The 24,237-nt window shown below is 33.5% G+C and overlaps 2 protein-coding genes across 2 annotated transcripts; both read left to right on the top strand.

Moving 5' to 3' along the window:
• Positions 1-1,911: 1,911 nt before the first annotated feature.
• On the top strand, positions 1,912-17,283 carry LOC125056455 (integrator complex subunit 5). Its single transcript, XM_047659552.1, has 17 exons — positions 1,912-2,246; positions 2,453-2,600; positions 2,804-2,914; positions 3,450-3,622; positions 4,233-4,353; positions 4,979-5,155; positions 6,035-6,193; positions 6,888-7,200; positions 10,590-10,767; positions 12,053-12,167; positions 12,674-12,897; positions 13,711-13,866; positions 14,322-14,438; positions 14,801-14,969; positions 15,639-15,778; positions 16,578-16,662; positions 17,095-17,283. Exons 1-17 carry the CDS (start codon positions 2,031-2,033, stop codon positions 17,241-17,243), a joined length of 2,751 nt encoding a protein of 916 aa, XP_047515508.1. The 5' UTR covers positions 1,912-2,030; the 3' UTR covers positions 17,244-17,283.
• Positions 17,284-18,484: 1,201 nt separating this feature from the next.
• On the top strand, positions 18,485-22,340 carry LOC125056535 (GPN-loop GTPase 1). The gene is made up of 9 exons (XM_047659671.1): positions 18,485-18,689; positions 18,775-18,900; positions 19,278-19,445; positions 19,648-19,844; positions 20,490-20,681; positions 21,257-21,309; positions 21,520-21,608; positions 21,852-21,989; positions 22,224-22,340. Exons 1-9 carry the CDS (start codon positions 18,647-18,649, stop codon positions 22,304-22,306), a joined length of 1,089 nt encoding a protein of 362 aa, XP_047515627.1. The 5' UTR covers positions 18,485-18,646; the 3' UTR covers positions 22,307-22,340.
• The last annotated feature ends 1,897 nt before the right edge of the window (positions 22,341-24,237 follow it).

The raw sequence follows: 24,237 nt of genomic DNA on the forward strand, positions 1-24,237 counted from the left end.
CAATGCTATCTAAATATACTGAAACCTATACGTATATTTCCTTATTATGACATTATAATAATTAATATGACATTTGCATGCCTATTTTTATATGGCTGAGTGTGCAGTTTTTTTTATAATTTTAGGCGAGCAACATTGGCTTCAGCGTGCGACTTTTTAAGATCGTAGGTTAGTTCCCCGGCTGGGCACCATTAGACTTTCTATAATCGCAACACTCGCTCGTACGGTGAAAACATCGTACACACAAACAGCATGCTTTAGTTAAAAAGTAAATGACGTGTCTCAAGCATAAGACTGATATGTGTCTATTAGAAAAAACAATTGATCACGCAACAGATACAAAAATCTGAGGCCTAGACCTAAAAGTTAGGGCTACTGGTTTGTTTTCTTATAGATTTCCGTGCCTTATTTAGCCCGGAGTTATTATTAGCCCCGAAGATATCTCTACAGCCTTTTGTAATTATGGTTTGGTTTTCCCGGGAGTCCGGTTACAAAACCCCCTTTGCGAAGTTTCCTGGGTCATTTCTACAACTTAGGGTTTCTAATTGTGAGATACGCATATATTGTAAATTAAGCTGTTAAACAGACGTGATTCGGGTACGAAATTGATATTAAGGGCAACTGTTCTCAAGGTACCCCTTATCGTAGCAATAAAAGCCTTTTCACCAGACCTTTTGTCTTTGATACAGACCAATTAAAACGCTATCGCATCATGGAAACAAAACTGAGTATAATTATAATTTATTAAAGTTTAGGGGTGTCTGGCAGGGGGTAGCAACTGTCGTAAGTGTCTGGCAATGGATGACGAGATTTATAATGTTGTCCCTAATAAAATATAAAAAAATTGAGCTTTATACTTTAACGAATTTAAGGTATTATTTTATACACCTTTACTACCTGTTACCTGCCCAAGTAACCACTAGTCACTACCCAAACTCTATAGTCCCTGGTCATTCTTACCAGTTACCTTACCACGACTTCTGTGCGTGTCCCCTACGCACAGAAGAACTTTCAGTTTTTATTAAATAAGGAAGGTCTGGCCGTCGTGGGCTCTGGCTCTAAAACACATTTAAACTTAAATATAATAAATTCTTAGGTAATATTATTGACAAATCATGTTTTTTCGTATTGTACCGAAAATCTGTTTTGTTTTGTAAAGATGCGTTTTTGTTATATACTATATGGCGATACAGCATCTGTGGATGTATGTTAAAATTATTTTTTAAACATTCATTCATTTTAGTTATATAACTACTAGCTGGCCTGGCGAACATCGTACCGCCTAACACTCGATTCTTTATTTTTTTTTAATACTTATTCTGCTATTCTGGACACCGGTCTAGCTAGTAAGATAAAAAAAGAAAGTTAATAATACAACAAATACATTATGTCAAAAAATAAAAATTTACCTTCCCGGAACCCCTTCACTAACACTTGAACTTTATGATATGATATTAAAGTTCAAATTGCCTTTAAATATTATTACGAATATTTTGTATGGGAATATAGAAAAGTGTTGTTTTTAGACTTTTTCACTCAATTTTTTTATGTTTTCTCTCCGTAAGAACCATCCTCGTACTTCAAGGAATATTATAAAAAAAGAATCAGACAAATCGGTCAAGCCGTTTTCATGTTATGTCGTGACAACGGAAAACGGGTTTCATTTTATATACATAGATTACAATTATTGAGATACATAAAACAACATCAATAATAAATAATTGAAGGATAATCTATTAATATCCAAATAGTGCGGTTGGTATTATTTTAACGTTCCAATCTAAGTTGTATATATTCTGTGACGCTTTCAAAGCTAGCTGTCAAACGTTGAATAAAAATACTCAAGACTTGGCCTAAAGGTCTAGATACCAGGCCATAAACTCAAAAAAAAAAAGAAAATAGCTGGTGTCAACAGTCAACATGTCAATATAATGTAGACCGTGTTGAATGTTCGTGTTTATTTATACTTTACGTATTAGAATCTAAGTAAAATTTACCATTAAGCACAATTGTTGGTTAATTTAAAAAAAATGAATAATCCGAGCAAATCAACATGCTTATCCAGCGATCTAAACAACTTTATTTACGGCGTTTCACGAAGAAATTTTCAAAACTCACCAGAGTTGACAAAAGTTGCATTATCTTTGTTAAAAACTTTTCCAGCAGCTAGAGATGCTGTGTTAGAGTACTTCGCGATGGTTTTTCATGATGCTGTTAATATTGCGGTCAATCCTTCGGACTATGATGTAAGAAATTTCGTATAAATACTGCCTTATCGTGTTTGTACGACTTTGGATACACAATTATATTCATAAATTTGTATTGTTTCCACGACACTTTCAGTCCTTAGCTCGTTAATACTCAAAAAAATATGCCAAATTTTGAAAAAATTAGTAGTTCATACTTTTATTACTTTACGTACGTACATATTAACATTTTAATTTTGAAACAGGTAGACTCGAGTACAAATGGTTCATTGGAAGCTGTCAGCATGATTGGTCCAGAGCTCTGTGGCCTTGGTGAAGCATGGGCACCCTTTATAGCTCCATGGTGTATAAAATTGATAATGGATATAGCAATAGACAAAGCTAATTTGCCAAGTTAGTCCATATATTTAATACATATTCAAATTCTAGAAGCCTTTTTCAGACATATTTATTCTAATTAATTTTAAGTTATATAAATATACACACAAACATATTAAATAAAAAAATATACTTTAACATTGTAAACCTTCAGTAGTTAAATGTTAAGACAGATATATCATAAGCTCTATATGAATTTAATTACATTTGTGTTATAGATGCAACTCTTCAAAACATAGATCCAGTAAGAGTTCTGCTTGACATTACCACTCAAAATTTGATGCTGCTCAATGCTGAAGAAAGGGCAAAATGCATTGATATGATGTTAGGTAAGATTTTATTGTCTAATACCCTTATTGAGAGAGACTGAGAGATTCTTAGCTTTTATGGTCATAGTGGATATTTACCTTTTATATAGAATAACAGACAACATCTATGGTATTTAGTAGTCTGCTTGTTTTGTTCAACAAGTTTCCTGTAGAATCTGAATAAATTATTTTCAATACATTTAAAAATAATTATAACAGATTAACTAAGGTTGTTAAGTAATGTCCATAACAGATATGCGGTTGCTAAATTATATTCATATTTAATACAAACACATACTTACAAGTTACAACTTCAATTAAAATATAACAAAAATAGTAATTGGAAATGTTACACCTTAAATGGATAAACACTTACTATGAAATTGCCTTTAATTAATGCATTTTACAAATACTTCATTGTTCAGTAATGAACTAATGCTTCAAAATTTTCTTTACTACCAGAAAAACTGACAGAAATCTCTTTACCACTCAGTTTTATTGCCATGTTTTTTCTTTTACAAAGATGTTTGTCTTATACACAACTAAATTTTTTTAGGATGTCGTGCCTGCTCATGGGCGGTAGGTTGGGTTGGTAGAGCAGAGCCAGCTTTGGTAGCCCCAAGAGCCCTTGCCCTAGGGGCTGATGCGGCTCGTGCAGTCCTAGCCCATTTAGCCAATCACCCACCAGCGTTGCTCCATGTCCGTAGAGCTCTTGTGAATTTGTTCCAGGTTAGTGAATATCCCACTCATCTGTATGACTTGGTTGATTGTGCCTAGTTTAGTTTAGGGTTCCTCTATTAATCCACAAACTTTTGTAATTTCTATTTTTATGTCATTTGCAATATGAATTAAGAATAAATTTATAAATGAGCGCTGAACTTTTTGGGTGATTTATTAGTTTAGAAGTTTCTTTTAGTTTTTTAATTGTTTAGTTTAATATCCAAACGGTGCCAGAATTGAAAACTGGGATTGTTATGTGTGGTTATTGGGAATCATTAAACTATAGAAGTCTGTCTTCTTTGCCGATGAGTAGGGCCTACAAATTCAAATTTAATGACGTGGAATAAGTGATATTGATGAATCTTATGTTCCATAATAAACATATTTTATTTTTTTTATTGGTAAAAATACCTTTATGTTTGTTTATTTTTTACATCTAATTGGTGTGTTGTATCTTGCATTGTCGTAGCTGAGTAAAATGTGAAAACCATAAGGTTTATATGAATCTCTATATGTAAGTTGTTATTAAGTACTCTTTTGTCCCTTTCTGTCAAATTGTGGTCAAATAAGTAAAAAAAAGTGCAATTTTAGTAATAATTTTTTGAACTATGTATTCCAGGAAGCTATTGATGAAGACCTAAAGTCTGATAAGAAACGAGATGTTATTCCATATTTGCTAAATCTAGCATCAAAATCTGATATTGTACTGAAAGCGTTAATCCAAGACATTGAAGCTACTTGTAAGTATTTTGATATATTTCAGGTTCTTCTTTTTGTTCAAGTTTTCTAATAATTGATTAATTGATTTATTATGAAACCAAATAGATCATTAAAAATATTAAATTTGTTCCATAGATTAGTAATTTTATTATATAGATTAATAATATCTTTGGGAAGAAATGCACAGATTATAATATATATTTAATGATTGACTTATTAAATGTTTTTTTTTGCCAATATTTAAGTCTCTGTTGAGGGGCCTCATAGCCTAGCCTCTTATTAAGTGGCAGCTAGGTGAGGGGTACCGGGTTCGATTCCCGGATCGAGGGCAAGTTTTAATTTAATTTAAATTTGTTCTCGGCCTTTGCCTGTGAGTGCCTAAACCGTACATGGAGGACACGGTCGAATTTCTAAAGACAAGCACGAATTATAAAAAATCCTATACTTGACACTGGCTAATGCACAAATCGTGCCAGAGCCATAATAATAAAAAAAAAAGTCTGTTGTGGAAGCCCCGGTGCCCCGTTCCGCTCCTAAATCTAGCTCTCGTATATCATACATAGATTAATATTTTTGTGAAGAAATACACAGATTATAATACCTAATAATTGACTTATTAAAAATATATACTTTTTACAATTTTAGTGACAGACGAAGTAATGGATCGCCTGAACGTTATATGCTCTATGTATAGACACAGTGGTTCCTGGGAAGGGGTCGGACCGGCTTCCCTAGTGACTTTGTTGTTACGCTCTGATGTCCACTGCTTCCTATTATTGCTTAAACACGCACAGAAAAATCTCTTTTCTCGACAGTTGCTTGGTGAGTGTTTTAACATACATTTGCAAGCCGAATAAAATTATTATAATCATTATCATGTTCTGTAGTCTATGTCCTAAGATTTCGGTAAGAAGCAGGGTCGAGATTTACAGTTAAGACTTTGCCCTGCATGTCTTTGGGGGTGGATCTTTTTTATTACACTGATTTTTAAGTGCTCTGTTTGGAATTTTTATTTTACATAATAATCCATTGTAAGAAAGTATCTCTATGATTCTTCTGTAATTAGCACACTTATTTAAAAAAAAATACGTGCGTACAAAGTCAGAAGTGAAACTTCTTTGGCAAACTAATTTTTAAGTCTTGTTCATATTTGTAAAAATCTAAAACTTTAGATTTCCGAGATTTAGAGGGAGGCAAAATTATTATAGGCATTAAAATATTAAAAGTGTCGAAAATTAATACAAGTTATAAATTTTTTTTTTTAAATTTATTTCTTCGATAATAAAAACACGTTAAAACACGGTATTTAATGGACAATTTGTCAAATTATTTAGCATAAAATATAAAATAGTAATATGTCACAAAGTCTTTACACTTCACAAAGAATTTCTATAAGGTAATTCGCCCTTCTCACTCTCTCTCAATCGGTCTCAATAGCTCTCTCCCTTTTCTTCGACAAAAACGCTGCACATCTTCGTGAGACTAACGTTATTATTATTGCGTTTCACCCGTAAAAATTTTACCCTCATGTGATTTTGACATACTTATTGCAATTTACTTCCATAAGTATGTCAAAATCCAATATATTTGACTTAGGGGAGTCAGACTTACCGCTATCGTTACTGAGTCTTGTCATAAGACAGGATGAGTTCCAATTTATTGGAATTAATAAAAACATACTTAAATATTAAATATTTTTAGAGTATTTGTTACAAAAGTTAGAAAATGAGGTGATGTTCCCGGATCGCAGTGTACCGCTTTTGATAAGTACGGGAGAGGAAATAAATATTGTAAGAGAAAAGTTATTGGATGGAAATCAGCTGGAGCAGTATTCTATAGCGCGAATATTGATACTAGTATGTGAGTATTTTTGATATTTTTTTTATTTGACACACAGTAAAGAGTAGAAAAAAACATAAAAACTCCTTTGGTTTTTTTGACGTTAAAAATGGCGGGATCAGTTGCTTGACTCACGCCCCAAAAACCGACAAATGGAGAGTGTGGATGGCCAATAAATCAAACTCAAAATAATTTAATTCATATAGGTAAACAAGTACACTTGCGAACGTCAACAGAAAAGATGTTAAATTGATTCTAAATTTACTTTTACTACCAGTTCGCAAGTCAAGGGCGTAGAGCGGGCAAGAAGAACTGGCAAGAAACTCTCCGCCACTCTTTTTAATCGCTAAGTTTTGAGTCATACAAATTGTTTGAACTCCCTTGCGATTCTGTAACTCACTTTTCGAACTCTCACAGTGGTTTTTGCAGCGGCGGTCGCGCTCCAATCAGTCGTGAAGCAGTCATTTTACGATTTGGCATTCTGATAAACAATAAACACAAGCTCCCTCCTTATCCGAATGCCAAATCGTGCCAATCGTCAATCGAAAAGTGAGTTTCAGAATCGCAAGGCTGGAGCAAATCAATCTCAAGGATTAGGATCATTTAAATAATCGCCAAACTTACAAAAAGCTTTATTCATTATTTACGTTTAACGGAATAGAAACGTAATAAGATGGTGACTTCCAATAAAATCGTCGTATCCATTTTATTTTAGGTTATAATCAGCCGTCAGAATTCATTAGTACAATCGCCTATCTCCTACAATATTCAAAAACTGATGCTACCCTGGCATTATTAGTGCGTATTATATCTGGTACGATAACGATGCATACACCGAACGACTCGACCGATATTAATATGGACACGGAGAGATATCAGAATTTCATTAAATCGGGAATCGAGTACGCGTTGAGGGATGCTGTGCTGTCAGATCAGCAGATTAAAAGGTGTTTCATAGAGGATAGAGTGCCAGAGGGACAGGATACATACATGCATCAGTTTTGTTTGAATATCGTTAAATTGTTGAGGTAAGGAATTGTCTCAAATTATTGCCAAAGCATTTTTTTGAAGTTATATTTTTGGCGCTTTAGGGAAAAGTGATGAGGGTAAATTTTTACGATGCGCGCACACCGTCACAGAAAACCGACACCCTGAATTAAGCTATAGTCAACATTTTAGTTTTTTCTATTGTTAGTGTAGTTTTTTCTACAAACGTTGAATAAAATTTTTGAAAAAAGATTTTTATCTGTTACGCGCGTTATAGTCTTTTTTGCCAACTTTAATCCGGTAAAAAGTGTTTTCTTTAGCTATAGTATTTATATATTGTATATCTAATGTTTTTTTTTATTATTTATCTGAATATTATTAGTGTGAATTAGAAAAAAAAATTATGCTTTTATATGTATTCAAATTCAAATTCAAATTCAAAAATCATTTATTCACGTAGGTAACACAATGTACACTTGTGATTCGTCATTAAAGATATAAATATTAATGCTTCTAATTTTACATTTACTGCCAGTTCTCAAATCAAGGGCGTAGAACGGAAGAGAAGAACTGGCAATAAACTCTCCGCCACTCTTTTTAATCGCCATGTTTTTTTTTTTTTTTTTTTACACAACGGTTGTAAGGAGCTGCAACCATTACACCATGTTCCACACGACATTTTAAGTAATTAATAATAAGAACATAAATAAAAACAAAGACTTGTCCCCTATCAGCAGGAGGCATGGTGAAATAGGAGCACGCACTTACATTCTCGTGGGAACAACACGCAAACACATAGTCGAAATAATTAACATCACCGCATACACGAATTCAAGTACGACCAGTCACCACAAGCAGCACCCGTTCACGAGTATGACGCATGGCCAGCCATCGGCCCCCTCGCCATATTTTAGGGAGAGAGACAACCCGACGCATGGACGCCGCCACAAGCCATGACATTTAAGCGAGCATGACGATCCTTGAAATGTGGACTTAGCTACATAAGAAAATAATAATAATACTGAAATAATTGGATACCACATGGATCACGGTTTGTTCCCACTTTACATTAAAACAGTCGTGGATGTTGACGATCGCCCCAGAGTCTGGAAATGCAGCCGAGAGATTCAGTCGTGTTACCTATAATATATACTGGAGCAACTCATATCCAAGCACTAGGATCGTTTAAATATTCATTTATATTATAATAAGCCTTAGTAAACAGTTTTACTTTAATGTACGATTTAAATTTATTTATTGACAACGCTTGTATCTCACTAGGGATTTTGTTGAAAAAACGTATACAATTGCCTTGGAAAGAATTACTCGTTTTATGCAGCCTTCTGGTTGGTGCGCTAATTTTGTCTTTATTACGAGTACTATAATTATGGAAGCTACTATTCTTTTTAAAGATATCTATATTTTTCCGCACATACAAAATATTCTCATAAATGTATTGACTTGCCAGAGTCAAAATATGTAATTCCTTAAATTTGCTTCGGACCGACTCCCGTGGGGACAACCCACAGATCGCTCTTATAGCCCGCTTTTGCACTACAAATATCGATTTAATGTCAGCTGCATTACCCCACAAAATAACACCATATGACATTATACTATGAAAATAGCTGAAATAAACAAGCTTTGCTGTGTTCTCATCCGTAAGATCGCGTATCTTTTTAACTGCGAACGCTGCGGAACTTAGCCTATTCGAAAGACCTTCTATGTGTCGGCCCCACTGGAGTTTACTATCTAAAGTAATTCCCAAGAACACCGCATTATCAACAAAGTCTATTTCCTCGTCTTTAATTATTATTTGAGAATGACTACTTTTTACATTTGTAGTTACAAATTTAACACATTTTGTCTTCTTTTCGTTTAACTTAAGATTATTTGTATTAAACCAGTGAACTACACTGGAGATGGCACTGTTTACGTTATCAAGTGATGGATTTTGTCGTTTCACTTTAAATAAAAGCGAAGTGTCATCAGCAAACAGTACTATCTCGTGAAGCTCCTTTACAAGAAATGGCAGGTCATTTATATAGACAAGGAATAAGAAGGGACCAAGTATGGAGCCCTGCGGTACTCCCATAGTAACAGAGGATCCCTGTGATATAGCTCCATTTACATTTACCTTTTGAATTCTATCGCTCAGGTATGATTCCACAAGATTTAGCGCCCTTTCGCCAATGCCATAGTGTTGAAGTTTCTTGATTAGGATTTCGTGATGGACACAATCAAAAGCCTTTGATAAGTCGCAAAAAACTCCAATGGCATCATGAGAATTTTCCCAAGCATTTAAAATCTCGGAAATTAATTGAATGCCAGCATCTGCTGTGGAGCGACCTCTTGTAAAACCAAACTGCTGGCTATGCATAATTTTATTATTATTAAAATGTGTCAATAATTGTTCAAGAATGATTTTTTCAAAGATTTTACTCAAAGCCGGCAGCACAGATATGGGTCTAAAATTTGTGGGGTCCGAAGTGCTGCCCGTTTTGAATAACGGTGTGATTTTACTTATCTTCATCTGGTCTGGAAAGACTCCACAATCTATACATTCATTAAATATTATAGCCAACTCTGAACTGATAGTATTGATTACTGATTGTAAAATGAAAACAGATACACCCCAAAGATCTTTAGTTTTTTTTATTTTTAGCTGTTTAAATGTTTTTATAATGTCATTGCAGCTAATGCGGCTAAATACAAACTTATGATTGCATACAGGAACATTCTTTTTCAATAATAAAAGGGCGGCTGATGGTGAAGAATTTAAAACGCTGGTTGTATTTAAAGGAATGTTAGTAAAAAACTCTTCAAATGCAGAGGCTACTTCGAGGTCGGAACTAATTACTTTGCCGTTTATGTTCACTTTGAATTCAGTATCCTTTCTGGAGGTTCTTCCAGTCTCCTCGTTTATAATTTTCCAAGTAGCCTTTATCTTATCAGAGCTGTTGTTTATTCTAAGACTTAAGTGTTTCGCCTTAGCGATTCTACACTCTTGCCTAAAACTTTTTGAGAATATCCTAACATAAGTTTTAAATTCTTCACTGTCATTATACTGTTTTTCATCATACAACTCATACAATTTTAGCCTTTTTTTGTGTAGCTCCGGAGTTGCCCAGTCACAAAAGGTAGGTTTCTCCGAGACCAAAAAAGTCTTTGGAGTGAACACATTTTTGAATTCACCAATAAATGAATCAAAGAATGTGCTATATAAATTATTAGGGCATTGGTTACTACGCAAAAATGGCATTTTAAATATCAAATTTTTCCTAAATCTATCTAACCGATCCTCTGTTATAGGAATTGTGCATATTTTCTTTTTTTGATCTTTACATTTTAGTATTTCAAATTCAAACAATTGACCATCACCATGTAGCACCATGTAGCAATCAACATCACTTTGTTTATACAATTCTAGATGGGAAAATTCAAATCGTGTGTCAGCGTTGCGCACGCGCAGTATATGTCGGGCAGTGGAAGGAAATTTGTATCGAATTGGAGCTGCCCTACAACGGTATTCGTGTATACTCCAACCACGAATGGAATGCACTGTCACCGCGTTACCAGAAATGCCTACTTGTCATGCGCTTGCGCAGGTAAGAACATCGTCTTTTATAAATGTGTGTCTGTGGCATCATAGCTCCTAATCGAATGGATCGAATTCAATGCAGTTTTGAAGCTTTGAAATTCAGGCGATCGGCTGTATTTGTTAGTAGTCCAGTCATTTAAACTTAAATTAGGTAAGAATCTCGGAATTCGAGATACCCAGCTGTTAGTCTGTAAATACTTGTATTTTGACACCCTAAAAGTTGTTTTAAAACCTACATATGGTAGGGTGTACGCAAATATCAAATTTCAAGGTCAAAGGTCACAAAAATCGGATTTTTGCGCTTTTTCTGTAAATATCTCATTTCCTATGGGGTTTTTGCTATGTGTGTTTATTATCAAAATTGACTTTTAAATTTAATAGTTGCGTTTACCCTACCATAATATGTAGGTTTTGAGACAACTTTTATAGTGTCAATATACAGACTAACAGCTGCATATCTCGAATTCCGAGGTGAACTTACTGTAATGACTGGACTAAAATTGTGATGGAGTTTTGGTTTTTAATTATATATATTTCATTAGTTATAAAAATAATTGATTGACCTATAACCTTTATTGGAATGTATGTTTTTTTTTAAATCTCATTCATTTATTTATGTCACTATAGCAATCAATTATACAGTATTTACAATTTTCTTAATCCACATAGTAATAATAAAAATTATTAAAAAAGTTTGGTCCCTGTGGCAGTGTACCTTTAACGCTGGCAGCATTTCCTCGCTGTATTGCGATACTTATTCTTTGAGCGAGGAAAGTACCAGTTCTGGGGTCAATTGGGGTTAAATTATGTATTGCGATACTTATTCTTTGAGCGAGGAAAGTACCAGTTCTGGGGTCAATTGGGGTTAATTTATGTATTGCGATACTTATTCTTTGAGCGAGGAAAGTACCAGTTCTGGGGTCAATTGGGGTTAACTTATGTATTGCGATAGTTATTCGTTGAGCGAGGAAAGTACCAGTTCTGGGGTCAATTGGGGTTAATTTATATATTGCGATAGTTATTCGTTGAGCGAGGAAAGTACCAGTTCTGGGGTCAATTGGGGTTAATTTATGTATTGCGATAGTTATTCGTTGAGCGAGGAAAGTACCAGTTCTGGGGTCAATTGGGGTTAATTTATGTATTGCGGTACTTATTCATTGAGCGAGGAAAGCACCAGTTCTGGGGTCTATTCGGGTTAATTTATGTATTGCGATACTTATTCATTGAGCGAGGAAAGCAGTTCTGGGGTCAATTCGGGTTAATTTATGTATTGTTATTTACTTCATTTCCAGGTCCTGGATAGAGTAGACATGTCTGGTTCAAAGTCACCTCCGCCCAGTGTTGAGGTCATACTGAAAGTTGTTCAAGCCGTTGTTAAATATTTCTTCAGGTGTTTGCACGAAGAGGGTCAGTATAGCTTAGGTGTTTTTAATACATAATAATAATCATTATCATAGAGCAGAGAGAAATGTTAGACTAGTGGCTTTAGCGTGCTACTCTCATCCCTTAGGTCGTAGGTTCGATCCCCGGCTGTGCACCAATGGACTTTATTTCTATGTGCGCAATTTACATTCGCTCGAACGGTAAAGGAAAACATCGTGAGGAAACCGACATGTCTAAGACCCAAAAAGTCGTACATTGAGAGAATTAAGAGATTTTCAATAAATTCTAGATTTTATTTTATAAAACGTTACATGCGGGGCGGGGATTGATTTACGCGTTATTGTTAATATTATTTTCGACATTCCAGTACTTTACATCACATAATGGTAACTTTTAGGTATAATAAGATACAAGGTGGTCACGAAACTTGGGAACAGAAAAATGTTACGGCGCGTTACATGGGGGGGGGGGGTCAATAGTCTCCAAAAATTGCGTGACGTAATACTTGAACGCTCCCTTATTTATTTTAGACATTATGGCGAAACTCCGCGGAGTCCAAACGGCGAGTAGACTTCTTCGGAAATTATGCCTTCACAGCAAATTGGCCAGAGCCGTGGCGTTGAGAGATTTACTTGAGACCGCAATGTTTAGAGAAGACAAGATTTTCGGGAGTAAACCAGTCATACCAAATCTTCTTTCTGCATCCAAGGAATGGACCAATGATGATTTGTTGATTTATATGAATCAGAAACATGTAAGTTGTTAAATACTTAACTCGTTTGATCATTGATGGCTGTGAAAATCTATGATTCGTAGCAATTACGAGTGGTATTACCCGGTATAGTAATCCCCCTATAACGCGGTTGACCCGGACCGCGTTGTAGGAGTATTCTCGTAGAACACGAATTTTATAACACATATAATTGAAACAGGTGCCAAGGTACGCAAAACTAATTATGTCATGGACAAAATAAATTTCACAATACAGAATATATATTTATATAACTTGAGAAATATCCGCGTTATAGGGGGTAATTTCGCGTTACACGAAATCGCGTTGTAGGAGGGATTACTGTACTTAGGTATATTCCACTCGAGCCCAAATAATGATATTTTCTATAATCTTATTATTTTTTTGTTTCTTTATTATTATTATTTTTTATTTAACACCTTTTCACAATACTTCATTACTTCCACTGCTAACTTTTACTAATATTATTATTATTATATATTTTTTCTAAAGTTATTACATTCCTGTTATTTCTTTTTTTGCGACTGTTTATTGCTGCTCTGGCAGAATGGCCAGCGCTGTGGAACAGTCTGCTCCTCAGCATAATGCTGAGCCAGGGCAAATTACAGCCACAGCACACACGCATTACACACTTGAAACGAACCGAATGGGTTTTTTTTTCATATTTTTTTCTTTGATTATTGTTATTTTGTGTGTTTATGTGTTTTTGTTAGTAATAAATGTTATGTCTATGTCTATAATAATCCAGTAGCGCACCTACCTGCATAGGTATTTTTATATTGAACGTCCGTTTGACTTAACAATCCGTTTTCCCAGGGCCCAATAACACAACTCACCCAAAGCCATACGTCCGTGTTCCACGCGGGCGTGATCGGCTCGGGTGTGCGCAAACATAGAGGCGGAGATGATGGCATCCCGCCAATACTCACGACTAACAATGAACTGCTGATGGGGGCGCTTATGTCTTGTATGGTGAGACTTTTGACATTTTGCATGCTTTGATTGTACAGCCTTGCTGTAACTCACTCTTCAAATTCTCACAGCGGATTCCGCTCACGACTCATTTGAGATACAGAATCGCAAGACAGATCTTTGGTATTCTATCATCTATGTACCACTTCATGATATATAAAGAATTTGAACTGAAATTTGCGTCAATAGGATTGGAAATGGCTATGAATGTAAGTTATTTTTTCTAAACCTTACCACAAACAATTTTTTTACTTTTCTTTTTTTGCGAAACTTACCATAAACATTTTTTTTTAAAACTTACCATAGACAATTTTTTTATAGTCCGTTTTTTCGTATGTTTGATATTTGATTTTTCTGTAATTTTTATTATAAAAAATAATTCGTGACTATTTATTTTCGTTGTGCTCCGTAAATTAAAATACAATTTAATTTTGGGGAATTGTTTTTTTTCTCAGGATGGCAATAGTGGTATAGTAGAGGGCGCCACATCCGTATCATTATTATTAGTTGAATTAGTGTCGCCTGATGTTATGTACAACGGTTTGCCTTGGCCCGATGAAGACTTTACTAAGGTAACTTTTCGTTGATATGGTTTTTAATTAGAATCTTTTAAATACCTTTAATACTGAGTGGAATAAAAAAAAGTATGTGAAGCCTCAGATTTCTGTATCTGGTTCATGATCATCATTTAGAAAGTCCATTGGTACACAGCCGGGGATCGAACCTACGACCTCAGGGATGTGAGTCGCACGTTGAACGCACTAGGACAACACTGCTCATAGTGGAAATTCAACACCACCAAAAATATCTCTATCACCGAAATCTTTTTTAAATGCAACTTAGTTTTTGTTAAATAAAATATATTTTTGTCATAATAAATATGTGTTTGATTCTCGAATGTATAAAACAATTACTCTATGAATATATATTTCAGCAAGTGAGTATTGAACGGGAACTATACATGCGCGGCGCAGTGGAGCGTTGTGCGGTTGCGCGGGCGGCTCTTAGACGAGTGGCCCTCGCTAGGCCTGCCCTTTGTCTTTCCTCGGCGCTGTTGAGGGCCTCAGCTGCTACGCTTTTACATAGGTTGAGGGCACATCTTGGTAAGACATTTAAGACTGAATATTTATTTATTAAATCTTATTATTAATATATTAATAACTAGCGGTCCAACGGCGGTCCAAGCGGTCAAACGTTGTTCTGTACACATGTCATAAATACAATATATATATTATATTTATACATGTTTAAACCTCCCCTAAACTTTCACAAATATTTCAAGATCATCATTAGCCAAATTGGTCCAGGCATTCTTGAGATTTTAGCGAAACAAAGGAAGTTGCTTAAAAGTATGTTATAACATATATAAAAATGAATGAACTATTACTTTTTTTTAAAAATTACCAACGAATCGGATGCAATCTGTGATTAATTTAAATTTAAGGTTTTAATGTACTGTATAACCTTATATAACTTGATATACTTAGTCCAGATACTCCGGTGAGATATGTCAAAATAAAATATACACGGAATAGATAAATACGTAATGATGTAGGCACCGCAAGCGTGAATCGTGTGCATTGAACAATCATATGTTTTGATGTCTATGGTTTTGACTTTTGACGGCTTAACTTAATTAGACAATTGGACGAGAATGGACGCTAAATGTAAAATAATTTAATTGTTAAAAGTATTTTACGAAATATTTTTTTTTATTTATTTTCAAAAGTATAATTACGTTTCTTTATTTATAAGTAAAAGAAAATTTGCAGATCGTCACACACAATCCCCGGAACTTAGTCGAGAGCTGTCAGCTCTGACTGAACTGTTGAGTACGATGACTTTGGGACAATTGCTACCACACCCATTGTGTCATATACTCGAATTGGCCCCAGAACTTACAGCCAACGAAGTAAGATGTTTTTCCATTTTTTTAGTTTTTTTTTAAATCTCGCACATGCAACCACGGGTAGAAAAACTTATTCTAATTAAAGGTATTTTGTAAATTGTCTATCAAACTCATACTTAATGCCATAAAAAACTGACAGTGCAGTGGTTGTTGACATTTTGACAAAAAAATTAGTCTATTAAATTATGAATAATTTATTTATAGTACCAATTCTAAATACAGGCGAAATCTGTTATAACGACATCAAAGGGACTACTCATATTTGGTCGTAAAAACCGATAATCGTACCAGCCGATGAGGTTGTTATTAAGTACCTAATACATAAGAATTCAACCAGGACCTTTGATTTTGGTCAATATAACCGGTATGTTGTTCTAAACTATGTCGTCGTAAACGGTTTTGACTGTATAGCCATAATCTTAACACATATAAATTACGTGTCACGTTGTTTGTCCGCTATGGACTCCTAAACTACCGAACCGATATCAATCAAATTTGCACACCGTGTGCAGTTTGATCTAACTTAAAAGATAGGATAGCTTACTTCTCAATTTATACCCGCAATATTATTTTATTGCAAATATTTGTTTATTATTTAGAATTCTAACAGATGGCGCTGTGTTAAAAGTACCAAAGTTTTACATAAGCTATCTACTTTTCACATAAGTTCTCCTACCGTTTCCCTTGAATAGTTTACTACTATGTAATATAACAAAAACCTTAGCCACAGCAACGCTTGGCCGAGTCTACTAGTAAAATAATAATTTTCCATATAAATACACACTTTTTTATTGTATTTCAGCTTGTCCAAGTATTGCGGGACTGTTTATGGAATTACACAAGGGATCATGTCCCCTCACCTGCTTTATTCACTTGCGACTCTACAGGTAATCTAAATAAATAAAAATTAATCGCAAAATATGTTGCTAAAAACTCGAAGATCAATTCGATTTTTTTTATTTATCCCTTGAACAGGAATATTCTCTGAGGAAGTTTTTTATGGAGACGAAAATTGGAATAATAAAAAAAAATGTTTTATTCAGTACTTAGGTTTTTATTCCGAAAAAGCGAACAGTCTATGAGGTAGCATAGCAAAATATTCCACTATGGTAGACTAAGTAAAGAAATCATCGCGAAACACGGTTCGCTCTGGCAGCTAGTGTACAAAAATTAATTTATACAATGTATACGTAATGGCATCGCTGTCAAATATATCAAACTTCAGAACATGTTTTGACAGCTCTTGAATAAAGTTTGATCAGAATGACACTGACATGCAAATGTTAATGTTGGTACTATTTGACATTTCCTTCTTTCAGGACTACATTGGCGCGATCCGTCAACATGCAAGCCTCCAACGACGTACACAGACTCATTACGGATCATTTTACAAAAACGAATATCAACTTTGGGTCATATGTATCCAATAATGTTTCTAAATCTTGATAAAGACTCGCAGTTAACCTAGATTAAAAGTACACAGTATGTTAATAAAGTGCCTGGAAATACTTCTGTTTTTTATTTCTATTTATTTAGAAAAACCTTACAGCTTACTTAACTATAATACAAAATAATTTTTAATTCAAAACGCCAATCAGACGGTTTACAGTCATAACACTATTATGAGAGAGAGAATGCGTGTCTATGTTTGTGTGTGTAACTGAAGGCTGTGTCTTAAAACGGCTTGATTTAAGGATAATGTTTTGTTAAATAATTGCGAGGAGAATTCCGAAAAAGAAAAATGCGAGCCACGTGCTAAAGGTATTTTTGACCATCATACAGAAACAGAATAAGAAATAAGTGTGACGAACAATTGGGAGATCATTAGTTCCCGTTTAAACGTGTTAATGCAGAATGACATCTTGCTATGCTTTATAGAAAGCTTTTGACAGGGTTTAGCAAGACGTTCTCATAAATCGTTTAATTAACACCAATCTGGATGAGACGGATATAAGAATGATCTGAAACATGTACAAAGACCAAAAAGTAAACGTGAAAGCTCATCACGAGGAAACTGATGAAATAAATATTTACGGTGGTGTTCGTCAAGGTTGTATATGATTTCCGTTGTTATTCTATGTATATGTTCTGAAGAAACTATATCAGAAGCCGTTGAGGGATTAGAGGTTGAAGTAAAAGTTAACGGAAAGATCACGAACAACATTTTCTATGCAGACGACAGTTTTAATAACACATCCTAGATTATTTTTAGAATCCAACAATTTTGTTTATTATATTATTATTTTTAAATTTTTTAGAGGTAGAAAATAGTCAGTTCCCAAATTTCTCTCCCTAAAAATCTGCCGCCCTAGGCTCGAGCCTAATCAGCTTGCTGGTAAATCCGCCAATGTTGTTAATATAGAGTTTATAAAACTAGCGTAAGAGACTGGAGGACTGACTATTCATGCAGTAAACACGAAGGTATCGGTCATTTCTCGAAAGGCATTAAGCCTTAATTTATCTATAGGTGGAAAGACGCTGGAACAAGTGCGGCAATACAAGTATTTGTGAACTTGGGTTACGAGTGGATTCCTTTGGTATCCAATAACACATAACAATAACAAATATTATGGCCGAGCTGCCCCAAATTTAGTCTAGCTCTGTGACATTGAAAATTGAAGTAGTCATATTTCGCCTTGTGAATTGTCATTGACAAATGACAAGTACTTGTAAAATGTATAATATGTATAAATATGTATAATATAAAATATCACTCAAATTAGACACTTCGAGATTATTTACGAAAACAAATTACAAGCAACAAAATTTAGAAGCTATAGTCAAAATTAATTTTTGTCAGTTTTGAAATCGTTTGTATAGTTTATATTATAATTGAATCAGTGAGAAATACTATATAAAGATCTTTAAAAAATGGAGGAAGAGGCTAAAAAGCCTGTGTGCTTAATCATTTTAGGTTAGATTGCTTGTTTTTATAAATTATTGTGTAAAATTGTGGTAAATTATTACTGTGTTTCTAATTATATTTTCAAAACTTGAAGGCATGGCAGGAGCGGGTAAAACGTCGTTTACAAGACGATTAGCAGGAAAAGTCATTAATGGTGCAAGGCCCTATTTAATAAATTTAGACCCGGCTTGTCGAGAAGTGCCATATCCAGCTAATATAGGTAAGCTCCTTTATAGTTTATTGACTCACTTGGGTTCCTGTAATCATATCGCTGAGAAATAAAATAGTTTTAATCAGCTTATCTCGTTTTTGTGTTGTATGTTGTAACTGGTAATAGTCGGTGCAAATAAATTAATTGTATATAAATGTTTCTGTGTAAATTTTTTTAAAAGTTGTAACATATATGAAGATTTTATAACCATAACTTAATAAACTTACATCAATATACTCGATGTTGAATATAAATCTCTCATCATATAAAGAAATATGAAATAACATTATAACATCTATATTGTAAACATAGTTTTTTATATTATATTGGACTATTATTAATAAGTATTCTGCAGTCAAGGTCAAGTTTTTTATTACTCCTTTCAGATATAAGAGACACAGTAGATTATAAGGCAGTTATGAAACAGTATGGATTAGGACCAAATGGTGGAATCGTCACTGCTCTGAATTTATTCTCAACTAAGTTTGGACAAGTTATAGATCTAATAGAAAAAGCTGGCAAGAAACATAAATATTGTGTTATTGATACACCAGGTAGGTTTTAAATAGATAGCTGTACATACTTAGGTTTCTATATTCCTTAAAATTTGGCACATTTTTGTGATAATTTTTATTTGATATTAAAACATTACAAGTATATTACTGCTACATTAAATTTATGTAGCTTAACTCTGAAATTTCCAAAGCCTGACTTCAGTTAAATTTGGACAATCTAAACATTAATTTGCTTTTGCAGGTCAAATCGAGGTATTCACATGGTCAGCATCAGGTACTATAGTTACAGAGACCTTGGCATCATCGTGTCCCACAGTAGTTGTATACGTAATGGACACAGTAAGAAGTGTATCACCTGTCACATTCATGTCTAACATGTTATATGCATGTTCGATTCTGTATAAGACTAGGTTACCTTTTATTGTTGTTATGAATAAGGTATGTGTGATTAAAACTTTTTACACATCTTAAGACCACTTTAGACCTATTTTTTAATGGGGTTTATATTTTTTTTTATGGCTCTGGCACGATTTGTGCATTAGCCAGCGTCAAGTATAGGATTTTTTATAATTCGTGCTTGTCTTTAGAAATTCGACCGTGTCCTCCATGTACAGTTTAGGCACTCGCCCGGTACCGCACAACCCTCCCAAAGGCCGGGAACAAATTATAATTAAATTAAAACTTGCCCTCGAACCGGGAATCGAACCCAGTACCCCTCACCTAGCTGCCACTTAATAAGACCGCGTTTTGTATTTTAATACTAGGAATATCATTAAAAAATGTAAGTAAAATTGCAAAGATACCAATGCATCTTTACAAGTTTACATAATACAGGTATACGCTATCTTTGTGAGAAGCTGTTGCCTATAACAGGACTATAGAAGTTCTGTGGTAATAGGTCAATAGCTATCATAGATTATAACATGCAAGTTTAAAAACAGCGTCACTTCCAATATATTTGGCATTTCATAACAGTGATACACATGTAGAACATACCCTCAACTTTTGGATGTCCTTGATTCTTTAAATTATCTTTATGTTTAATTATCTAAATGTTAATAAGTTTTCATATAATAATTTCAGACAGATGTAGTTGATAACGCCTATGCAGTGGAGTGGATGAGAGATTTTGAAGCTTTTCAAGAAGCATTAGATTCAGAAGATAGTGGCGAAGGCAGTTCTTACGTAGGGAATCTCACTCGGTCTATGGCACTTGCGCTGGATAATTTTTATACTGATCTAAAATGTTGTGGAGTTAGTGCTCATACAGGAGATGTAAGTATAACCTGTGTAACTAATGTGTACTTTTTTAGTCTCTGTGGCTTAGTTAGTTTTGTTATAAGCAATTTGATTGAATACATTATTATTTTAAGAATGTTACAAAGAAAAGCAATATCTAACATATGCAGTTGTTATTTATGTTTAAAGACTTTATTTCTCAAAAAGACAAAAAAATGTCACTTACATGAGAATAATACTTTTATTAACATAACATTGTAGTTGTTCTTAAAATAATCACAATAAAAGATACATGCAATAAACTTAAAAGTAACCAAAGAAATATTAATAAAAGTAATTATAAGAAATGAATTTAAAAGTAATTTTGTCTAACAAATTCACTTAGCACTGCACATCGAATGTGAATGAATTGATAGAAGAAATATTTTTTATATTTGTGGGTAGTTTATTATACAGCTAGACTAGTGTGGAAAGAACTTTTTATAAATTTTTTTACAAGAATACATGTAGCTATTATAAATATAAAGTTGTTTTAAATTCATTAAGTTTGTGTCGTGATATATATTTAAAGTGGATATATGTAATAATTTATAATAATGTTAAATTTTCAGGGAATAGATGAGTTCTTCAAGTTAGTTGATGAAGCTGCAGAGGAATATGAAAGGTAAATGATCAAAATGGGCTTATTTATCATCTGATCATGGACATGGGTACAGAATTATTGGGTTCTTAATACATATATTCCTAACTCTTGCTATCTTCTGTGGTATTACAATTTAAAAGTAATATCAGATTGGCACAACATGTGTTTATGGTTACAGAGATATAATATTGTATAAACAGGTTTTGATGATTTTAAAACTTTTATTTTCAGAGACTACAAAGCGGATTGGTTAAAAATGCGCGAAGAGAAGCTTGCTGGAGAGAAACGAACAGAAGAAGAAAGAAAAATGAGCACTGACAGTAAGTATAAGAATTGGGATAACATTGTGTTTTAAATCTTTAAATGAATATTAGAAAAATGGGTTGATATTCATTTCAATACCGAACAACCTAGTGGCTCCCAGAGGACATATTCAGCCCCATCCAAGGACATTAATTGAATTAGTTTTGTGGGAAAAATGTTTCATCATGAATCATCCCAGATTTAACAAGTCCAGAACTTTGGTCATATAGAAATCAAGCTTTGGAGTAATTTTATTCCAGCTAATGATGCAGTGTTAGAAAAGAGCAAACTTATTGAAGAAGTTATGGGTGGGAGGGAGATAAGTGATATGTATTTGAAGCATCCGGGAAATGAGAGTTCCAGTGATGAAGAAGGTGAAGAACATAAACCAGATATTGGTGAGTTTGAATACTTGACTATCTGTCTATAACTTGGCTGAGATTACTGTTACTTAGCAAACACTGTATTCACATGAAAAAAGAAAAATATAGTGACCGTTTAAAACTATGTAATTATTTTTACATTAAGAGATCAAATAACCAATATTAACTATATACTTGTATAATAAGTTAAATATTTATATTTTATCTTATTTTAGAAGCTCGTAGTAAATAGATCTTTTTTTTTTTCAGATGACAAACCAGAAGATGTCCTAGCATTTCAAGAGTTTATTAAAAAACATGTAAAACCCAATCATAGTGAGAGCAAAACTTGAAATTATTTGTAAAATAAAATATGATAAAAGGTAATCTATTTTTTATTAAACAAACACAGAATATGTAAATAATTATAAAATAAATAACTTAAGATAACATTAAAATTGAATGTTACACTTTTAGTGACCGAAAATAAGACTTGGCTTAAAGGTCTCGTTACCAGGCCATAAAATTATAATAAAAAAAAAAAATGTTACACTGAATAAACATAAGCAATTTCATAAAATAATTCTAAAACGGTGTTAAGAACGCCACTTACCATGTCAAATAAGCATTCTTTATTTAAATTCTAGGTTTTTTGATTTCCACCTTTCTTGGTTCTGGCCATCTTATTGTTATAGACTGCCTTGTGTTTTTTTGTTTTAATTGACACAATTTGTAGGATAAAAGTATTGTAGTATATATTTAGAAAAATGGCTTAAAGGTCTCGTTACCAGGCCATAAAATTAAAAAAAAAAAAATAGAAAATGCTTGCGCATGAAAAAGAATACAGTTAGCTCCTTTATATATTGGTAGGGATATTTAAAAATAGAATACATCGACATTTCGTATAATCATTTGGCATTCAGACACAAGTGAGTTTATGGCCATCTGTCAAAACTTGACAGTGGTTATTCGCGCTCAAACTAGCACTTGTTAAATTTACTGTTGTTTTATTGGGTGTAAATTACGTCCTCTTAGTAAAAATATAAGAGTAAAGAACGTAAATTTATGAAACACACAAATATTATAGAACTATCAACACTAAGATTCTAGAACAAATAAATGAGTACAAAAATTTGTTTCAGCATGGTATTAACTATTTATTCAACAGGTCAAAGAAATTGTATAAATATAATTTATTATGTAAATTCTAATATTATTTGTTCGATTAGTTAGTAGGAACAATTTTTAAGTCACAGACTATTAATTGTAGAGGTATTCATCTATAACGTAAAAAATTCTGCTATTTTTAAAAATTATTTGGGATACTATAATTAATTGGGACAAAAATAAATAACACAACATAAAATTAATTTTCGAGGGACTTACATACTAAAACCTGTCATCTCAGCCTATCAAACTTAAATCTCAAGACTTATTGTATTATTTGTATAGGCTCGTATTCCGTGCCTATTCGTGTCTTGTCTTTAGCACTATTAAATTAAGATAAAGTGCTTTGACACTTCGGACAAGATTAGATTTCAATTCGCCTAAGACGCAGAGCAGCCTGTCTTATTAAATCACTCATATTCAAAGCGTGTCTCAAGTCTTGAAACTTGATTTAAGTTTGTCGTATACTAATTAATTGACGTAATGATAAAGCATAACATCTAACCGCGTAACAAAGTATTCCTTATCGGTGTGATAATACACGCCCATATCTAGATTGATAACGCCATTTAAAGGTCAAACATAACTTAAGTATCGACGTTATTATAGAAACTGGGCTTTATTTTCGAAATTTAACAACTCGTTTTTATTATTTTTGTAAGTTTGTCTAATCGAAGCAAAGTTTGTCTAACTTTGCTGCAAAATTTAATTGGCCTTTATAAGCATGGATCATTCGAACCTTTACGTCGTTACCATGGTAACACAAGACACTGTATCTTTAATCCACGTTTTACAAAAATCTATGACGAGATACCCAATATTATATTGAATACACTCAATAAATATTAACAAAAATTTTAGGGATTCAGAGTAAAATTTGAAGTTAAAAGCTACTTCCATTTGTCAAAATTAAGTTTGACACACGGACTCTAAGGCCTGTATGTAAATCAAACCTGTATACTGTATTCAAGTGCTGTCAAACAATGTTTTCTGTATGAAATTTGACAGTTTCTAAGACGTGTAGTACAGTATTTAAATCGAACATATATCCAGTTTCAAGGGCTGTCAAAAAAAATTCTGTATGACATTTGACAGCGCTCAAGGCGAGATTCTTACT

This window comes from Pieris napi, chromosome 15, assembly GCF_905475465.1.
Source record: "Pieris napi chromosome 15, ilPieNapi1.2, whole genome shotgun sequence".
NCBI lineage: Eukaryota > Metazoa > Arthropoda > Insecta > Lepidoptera > Pieridae > Pieris > Pieris napi.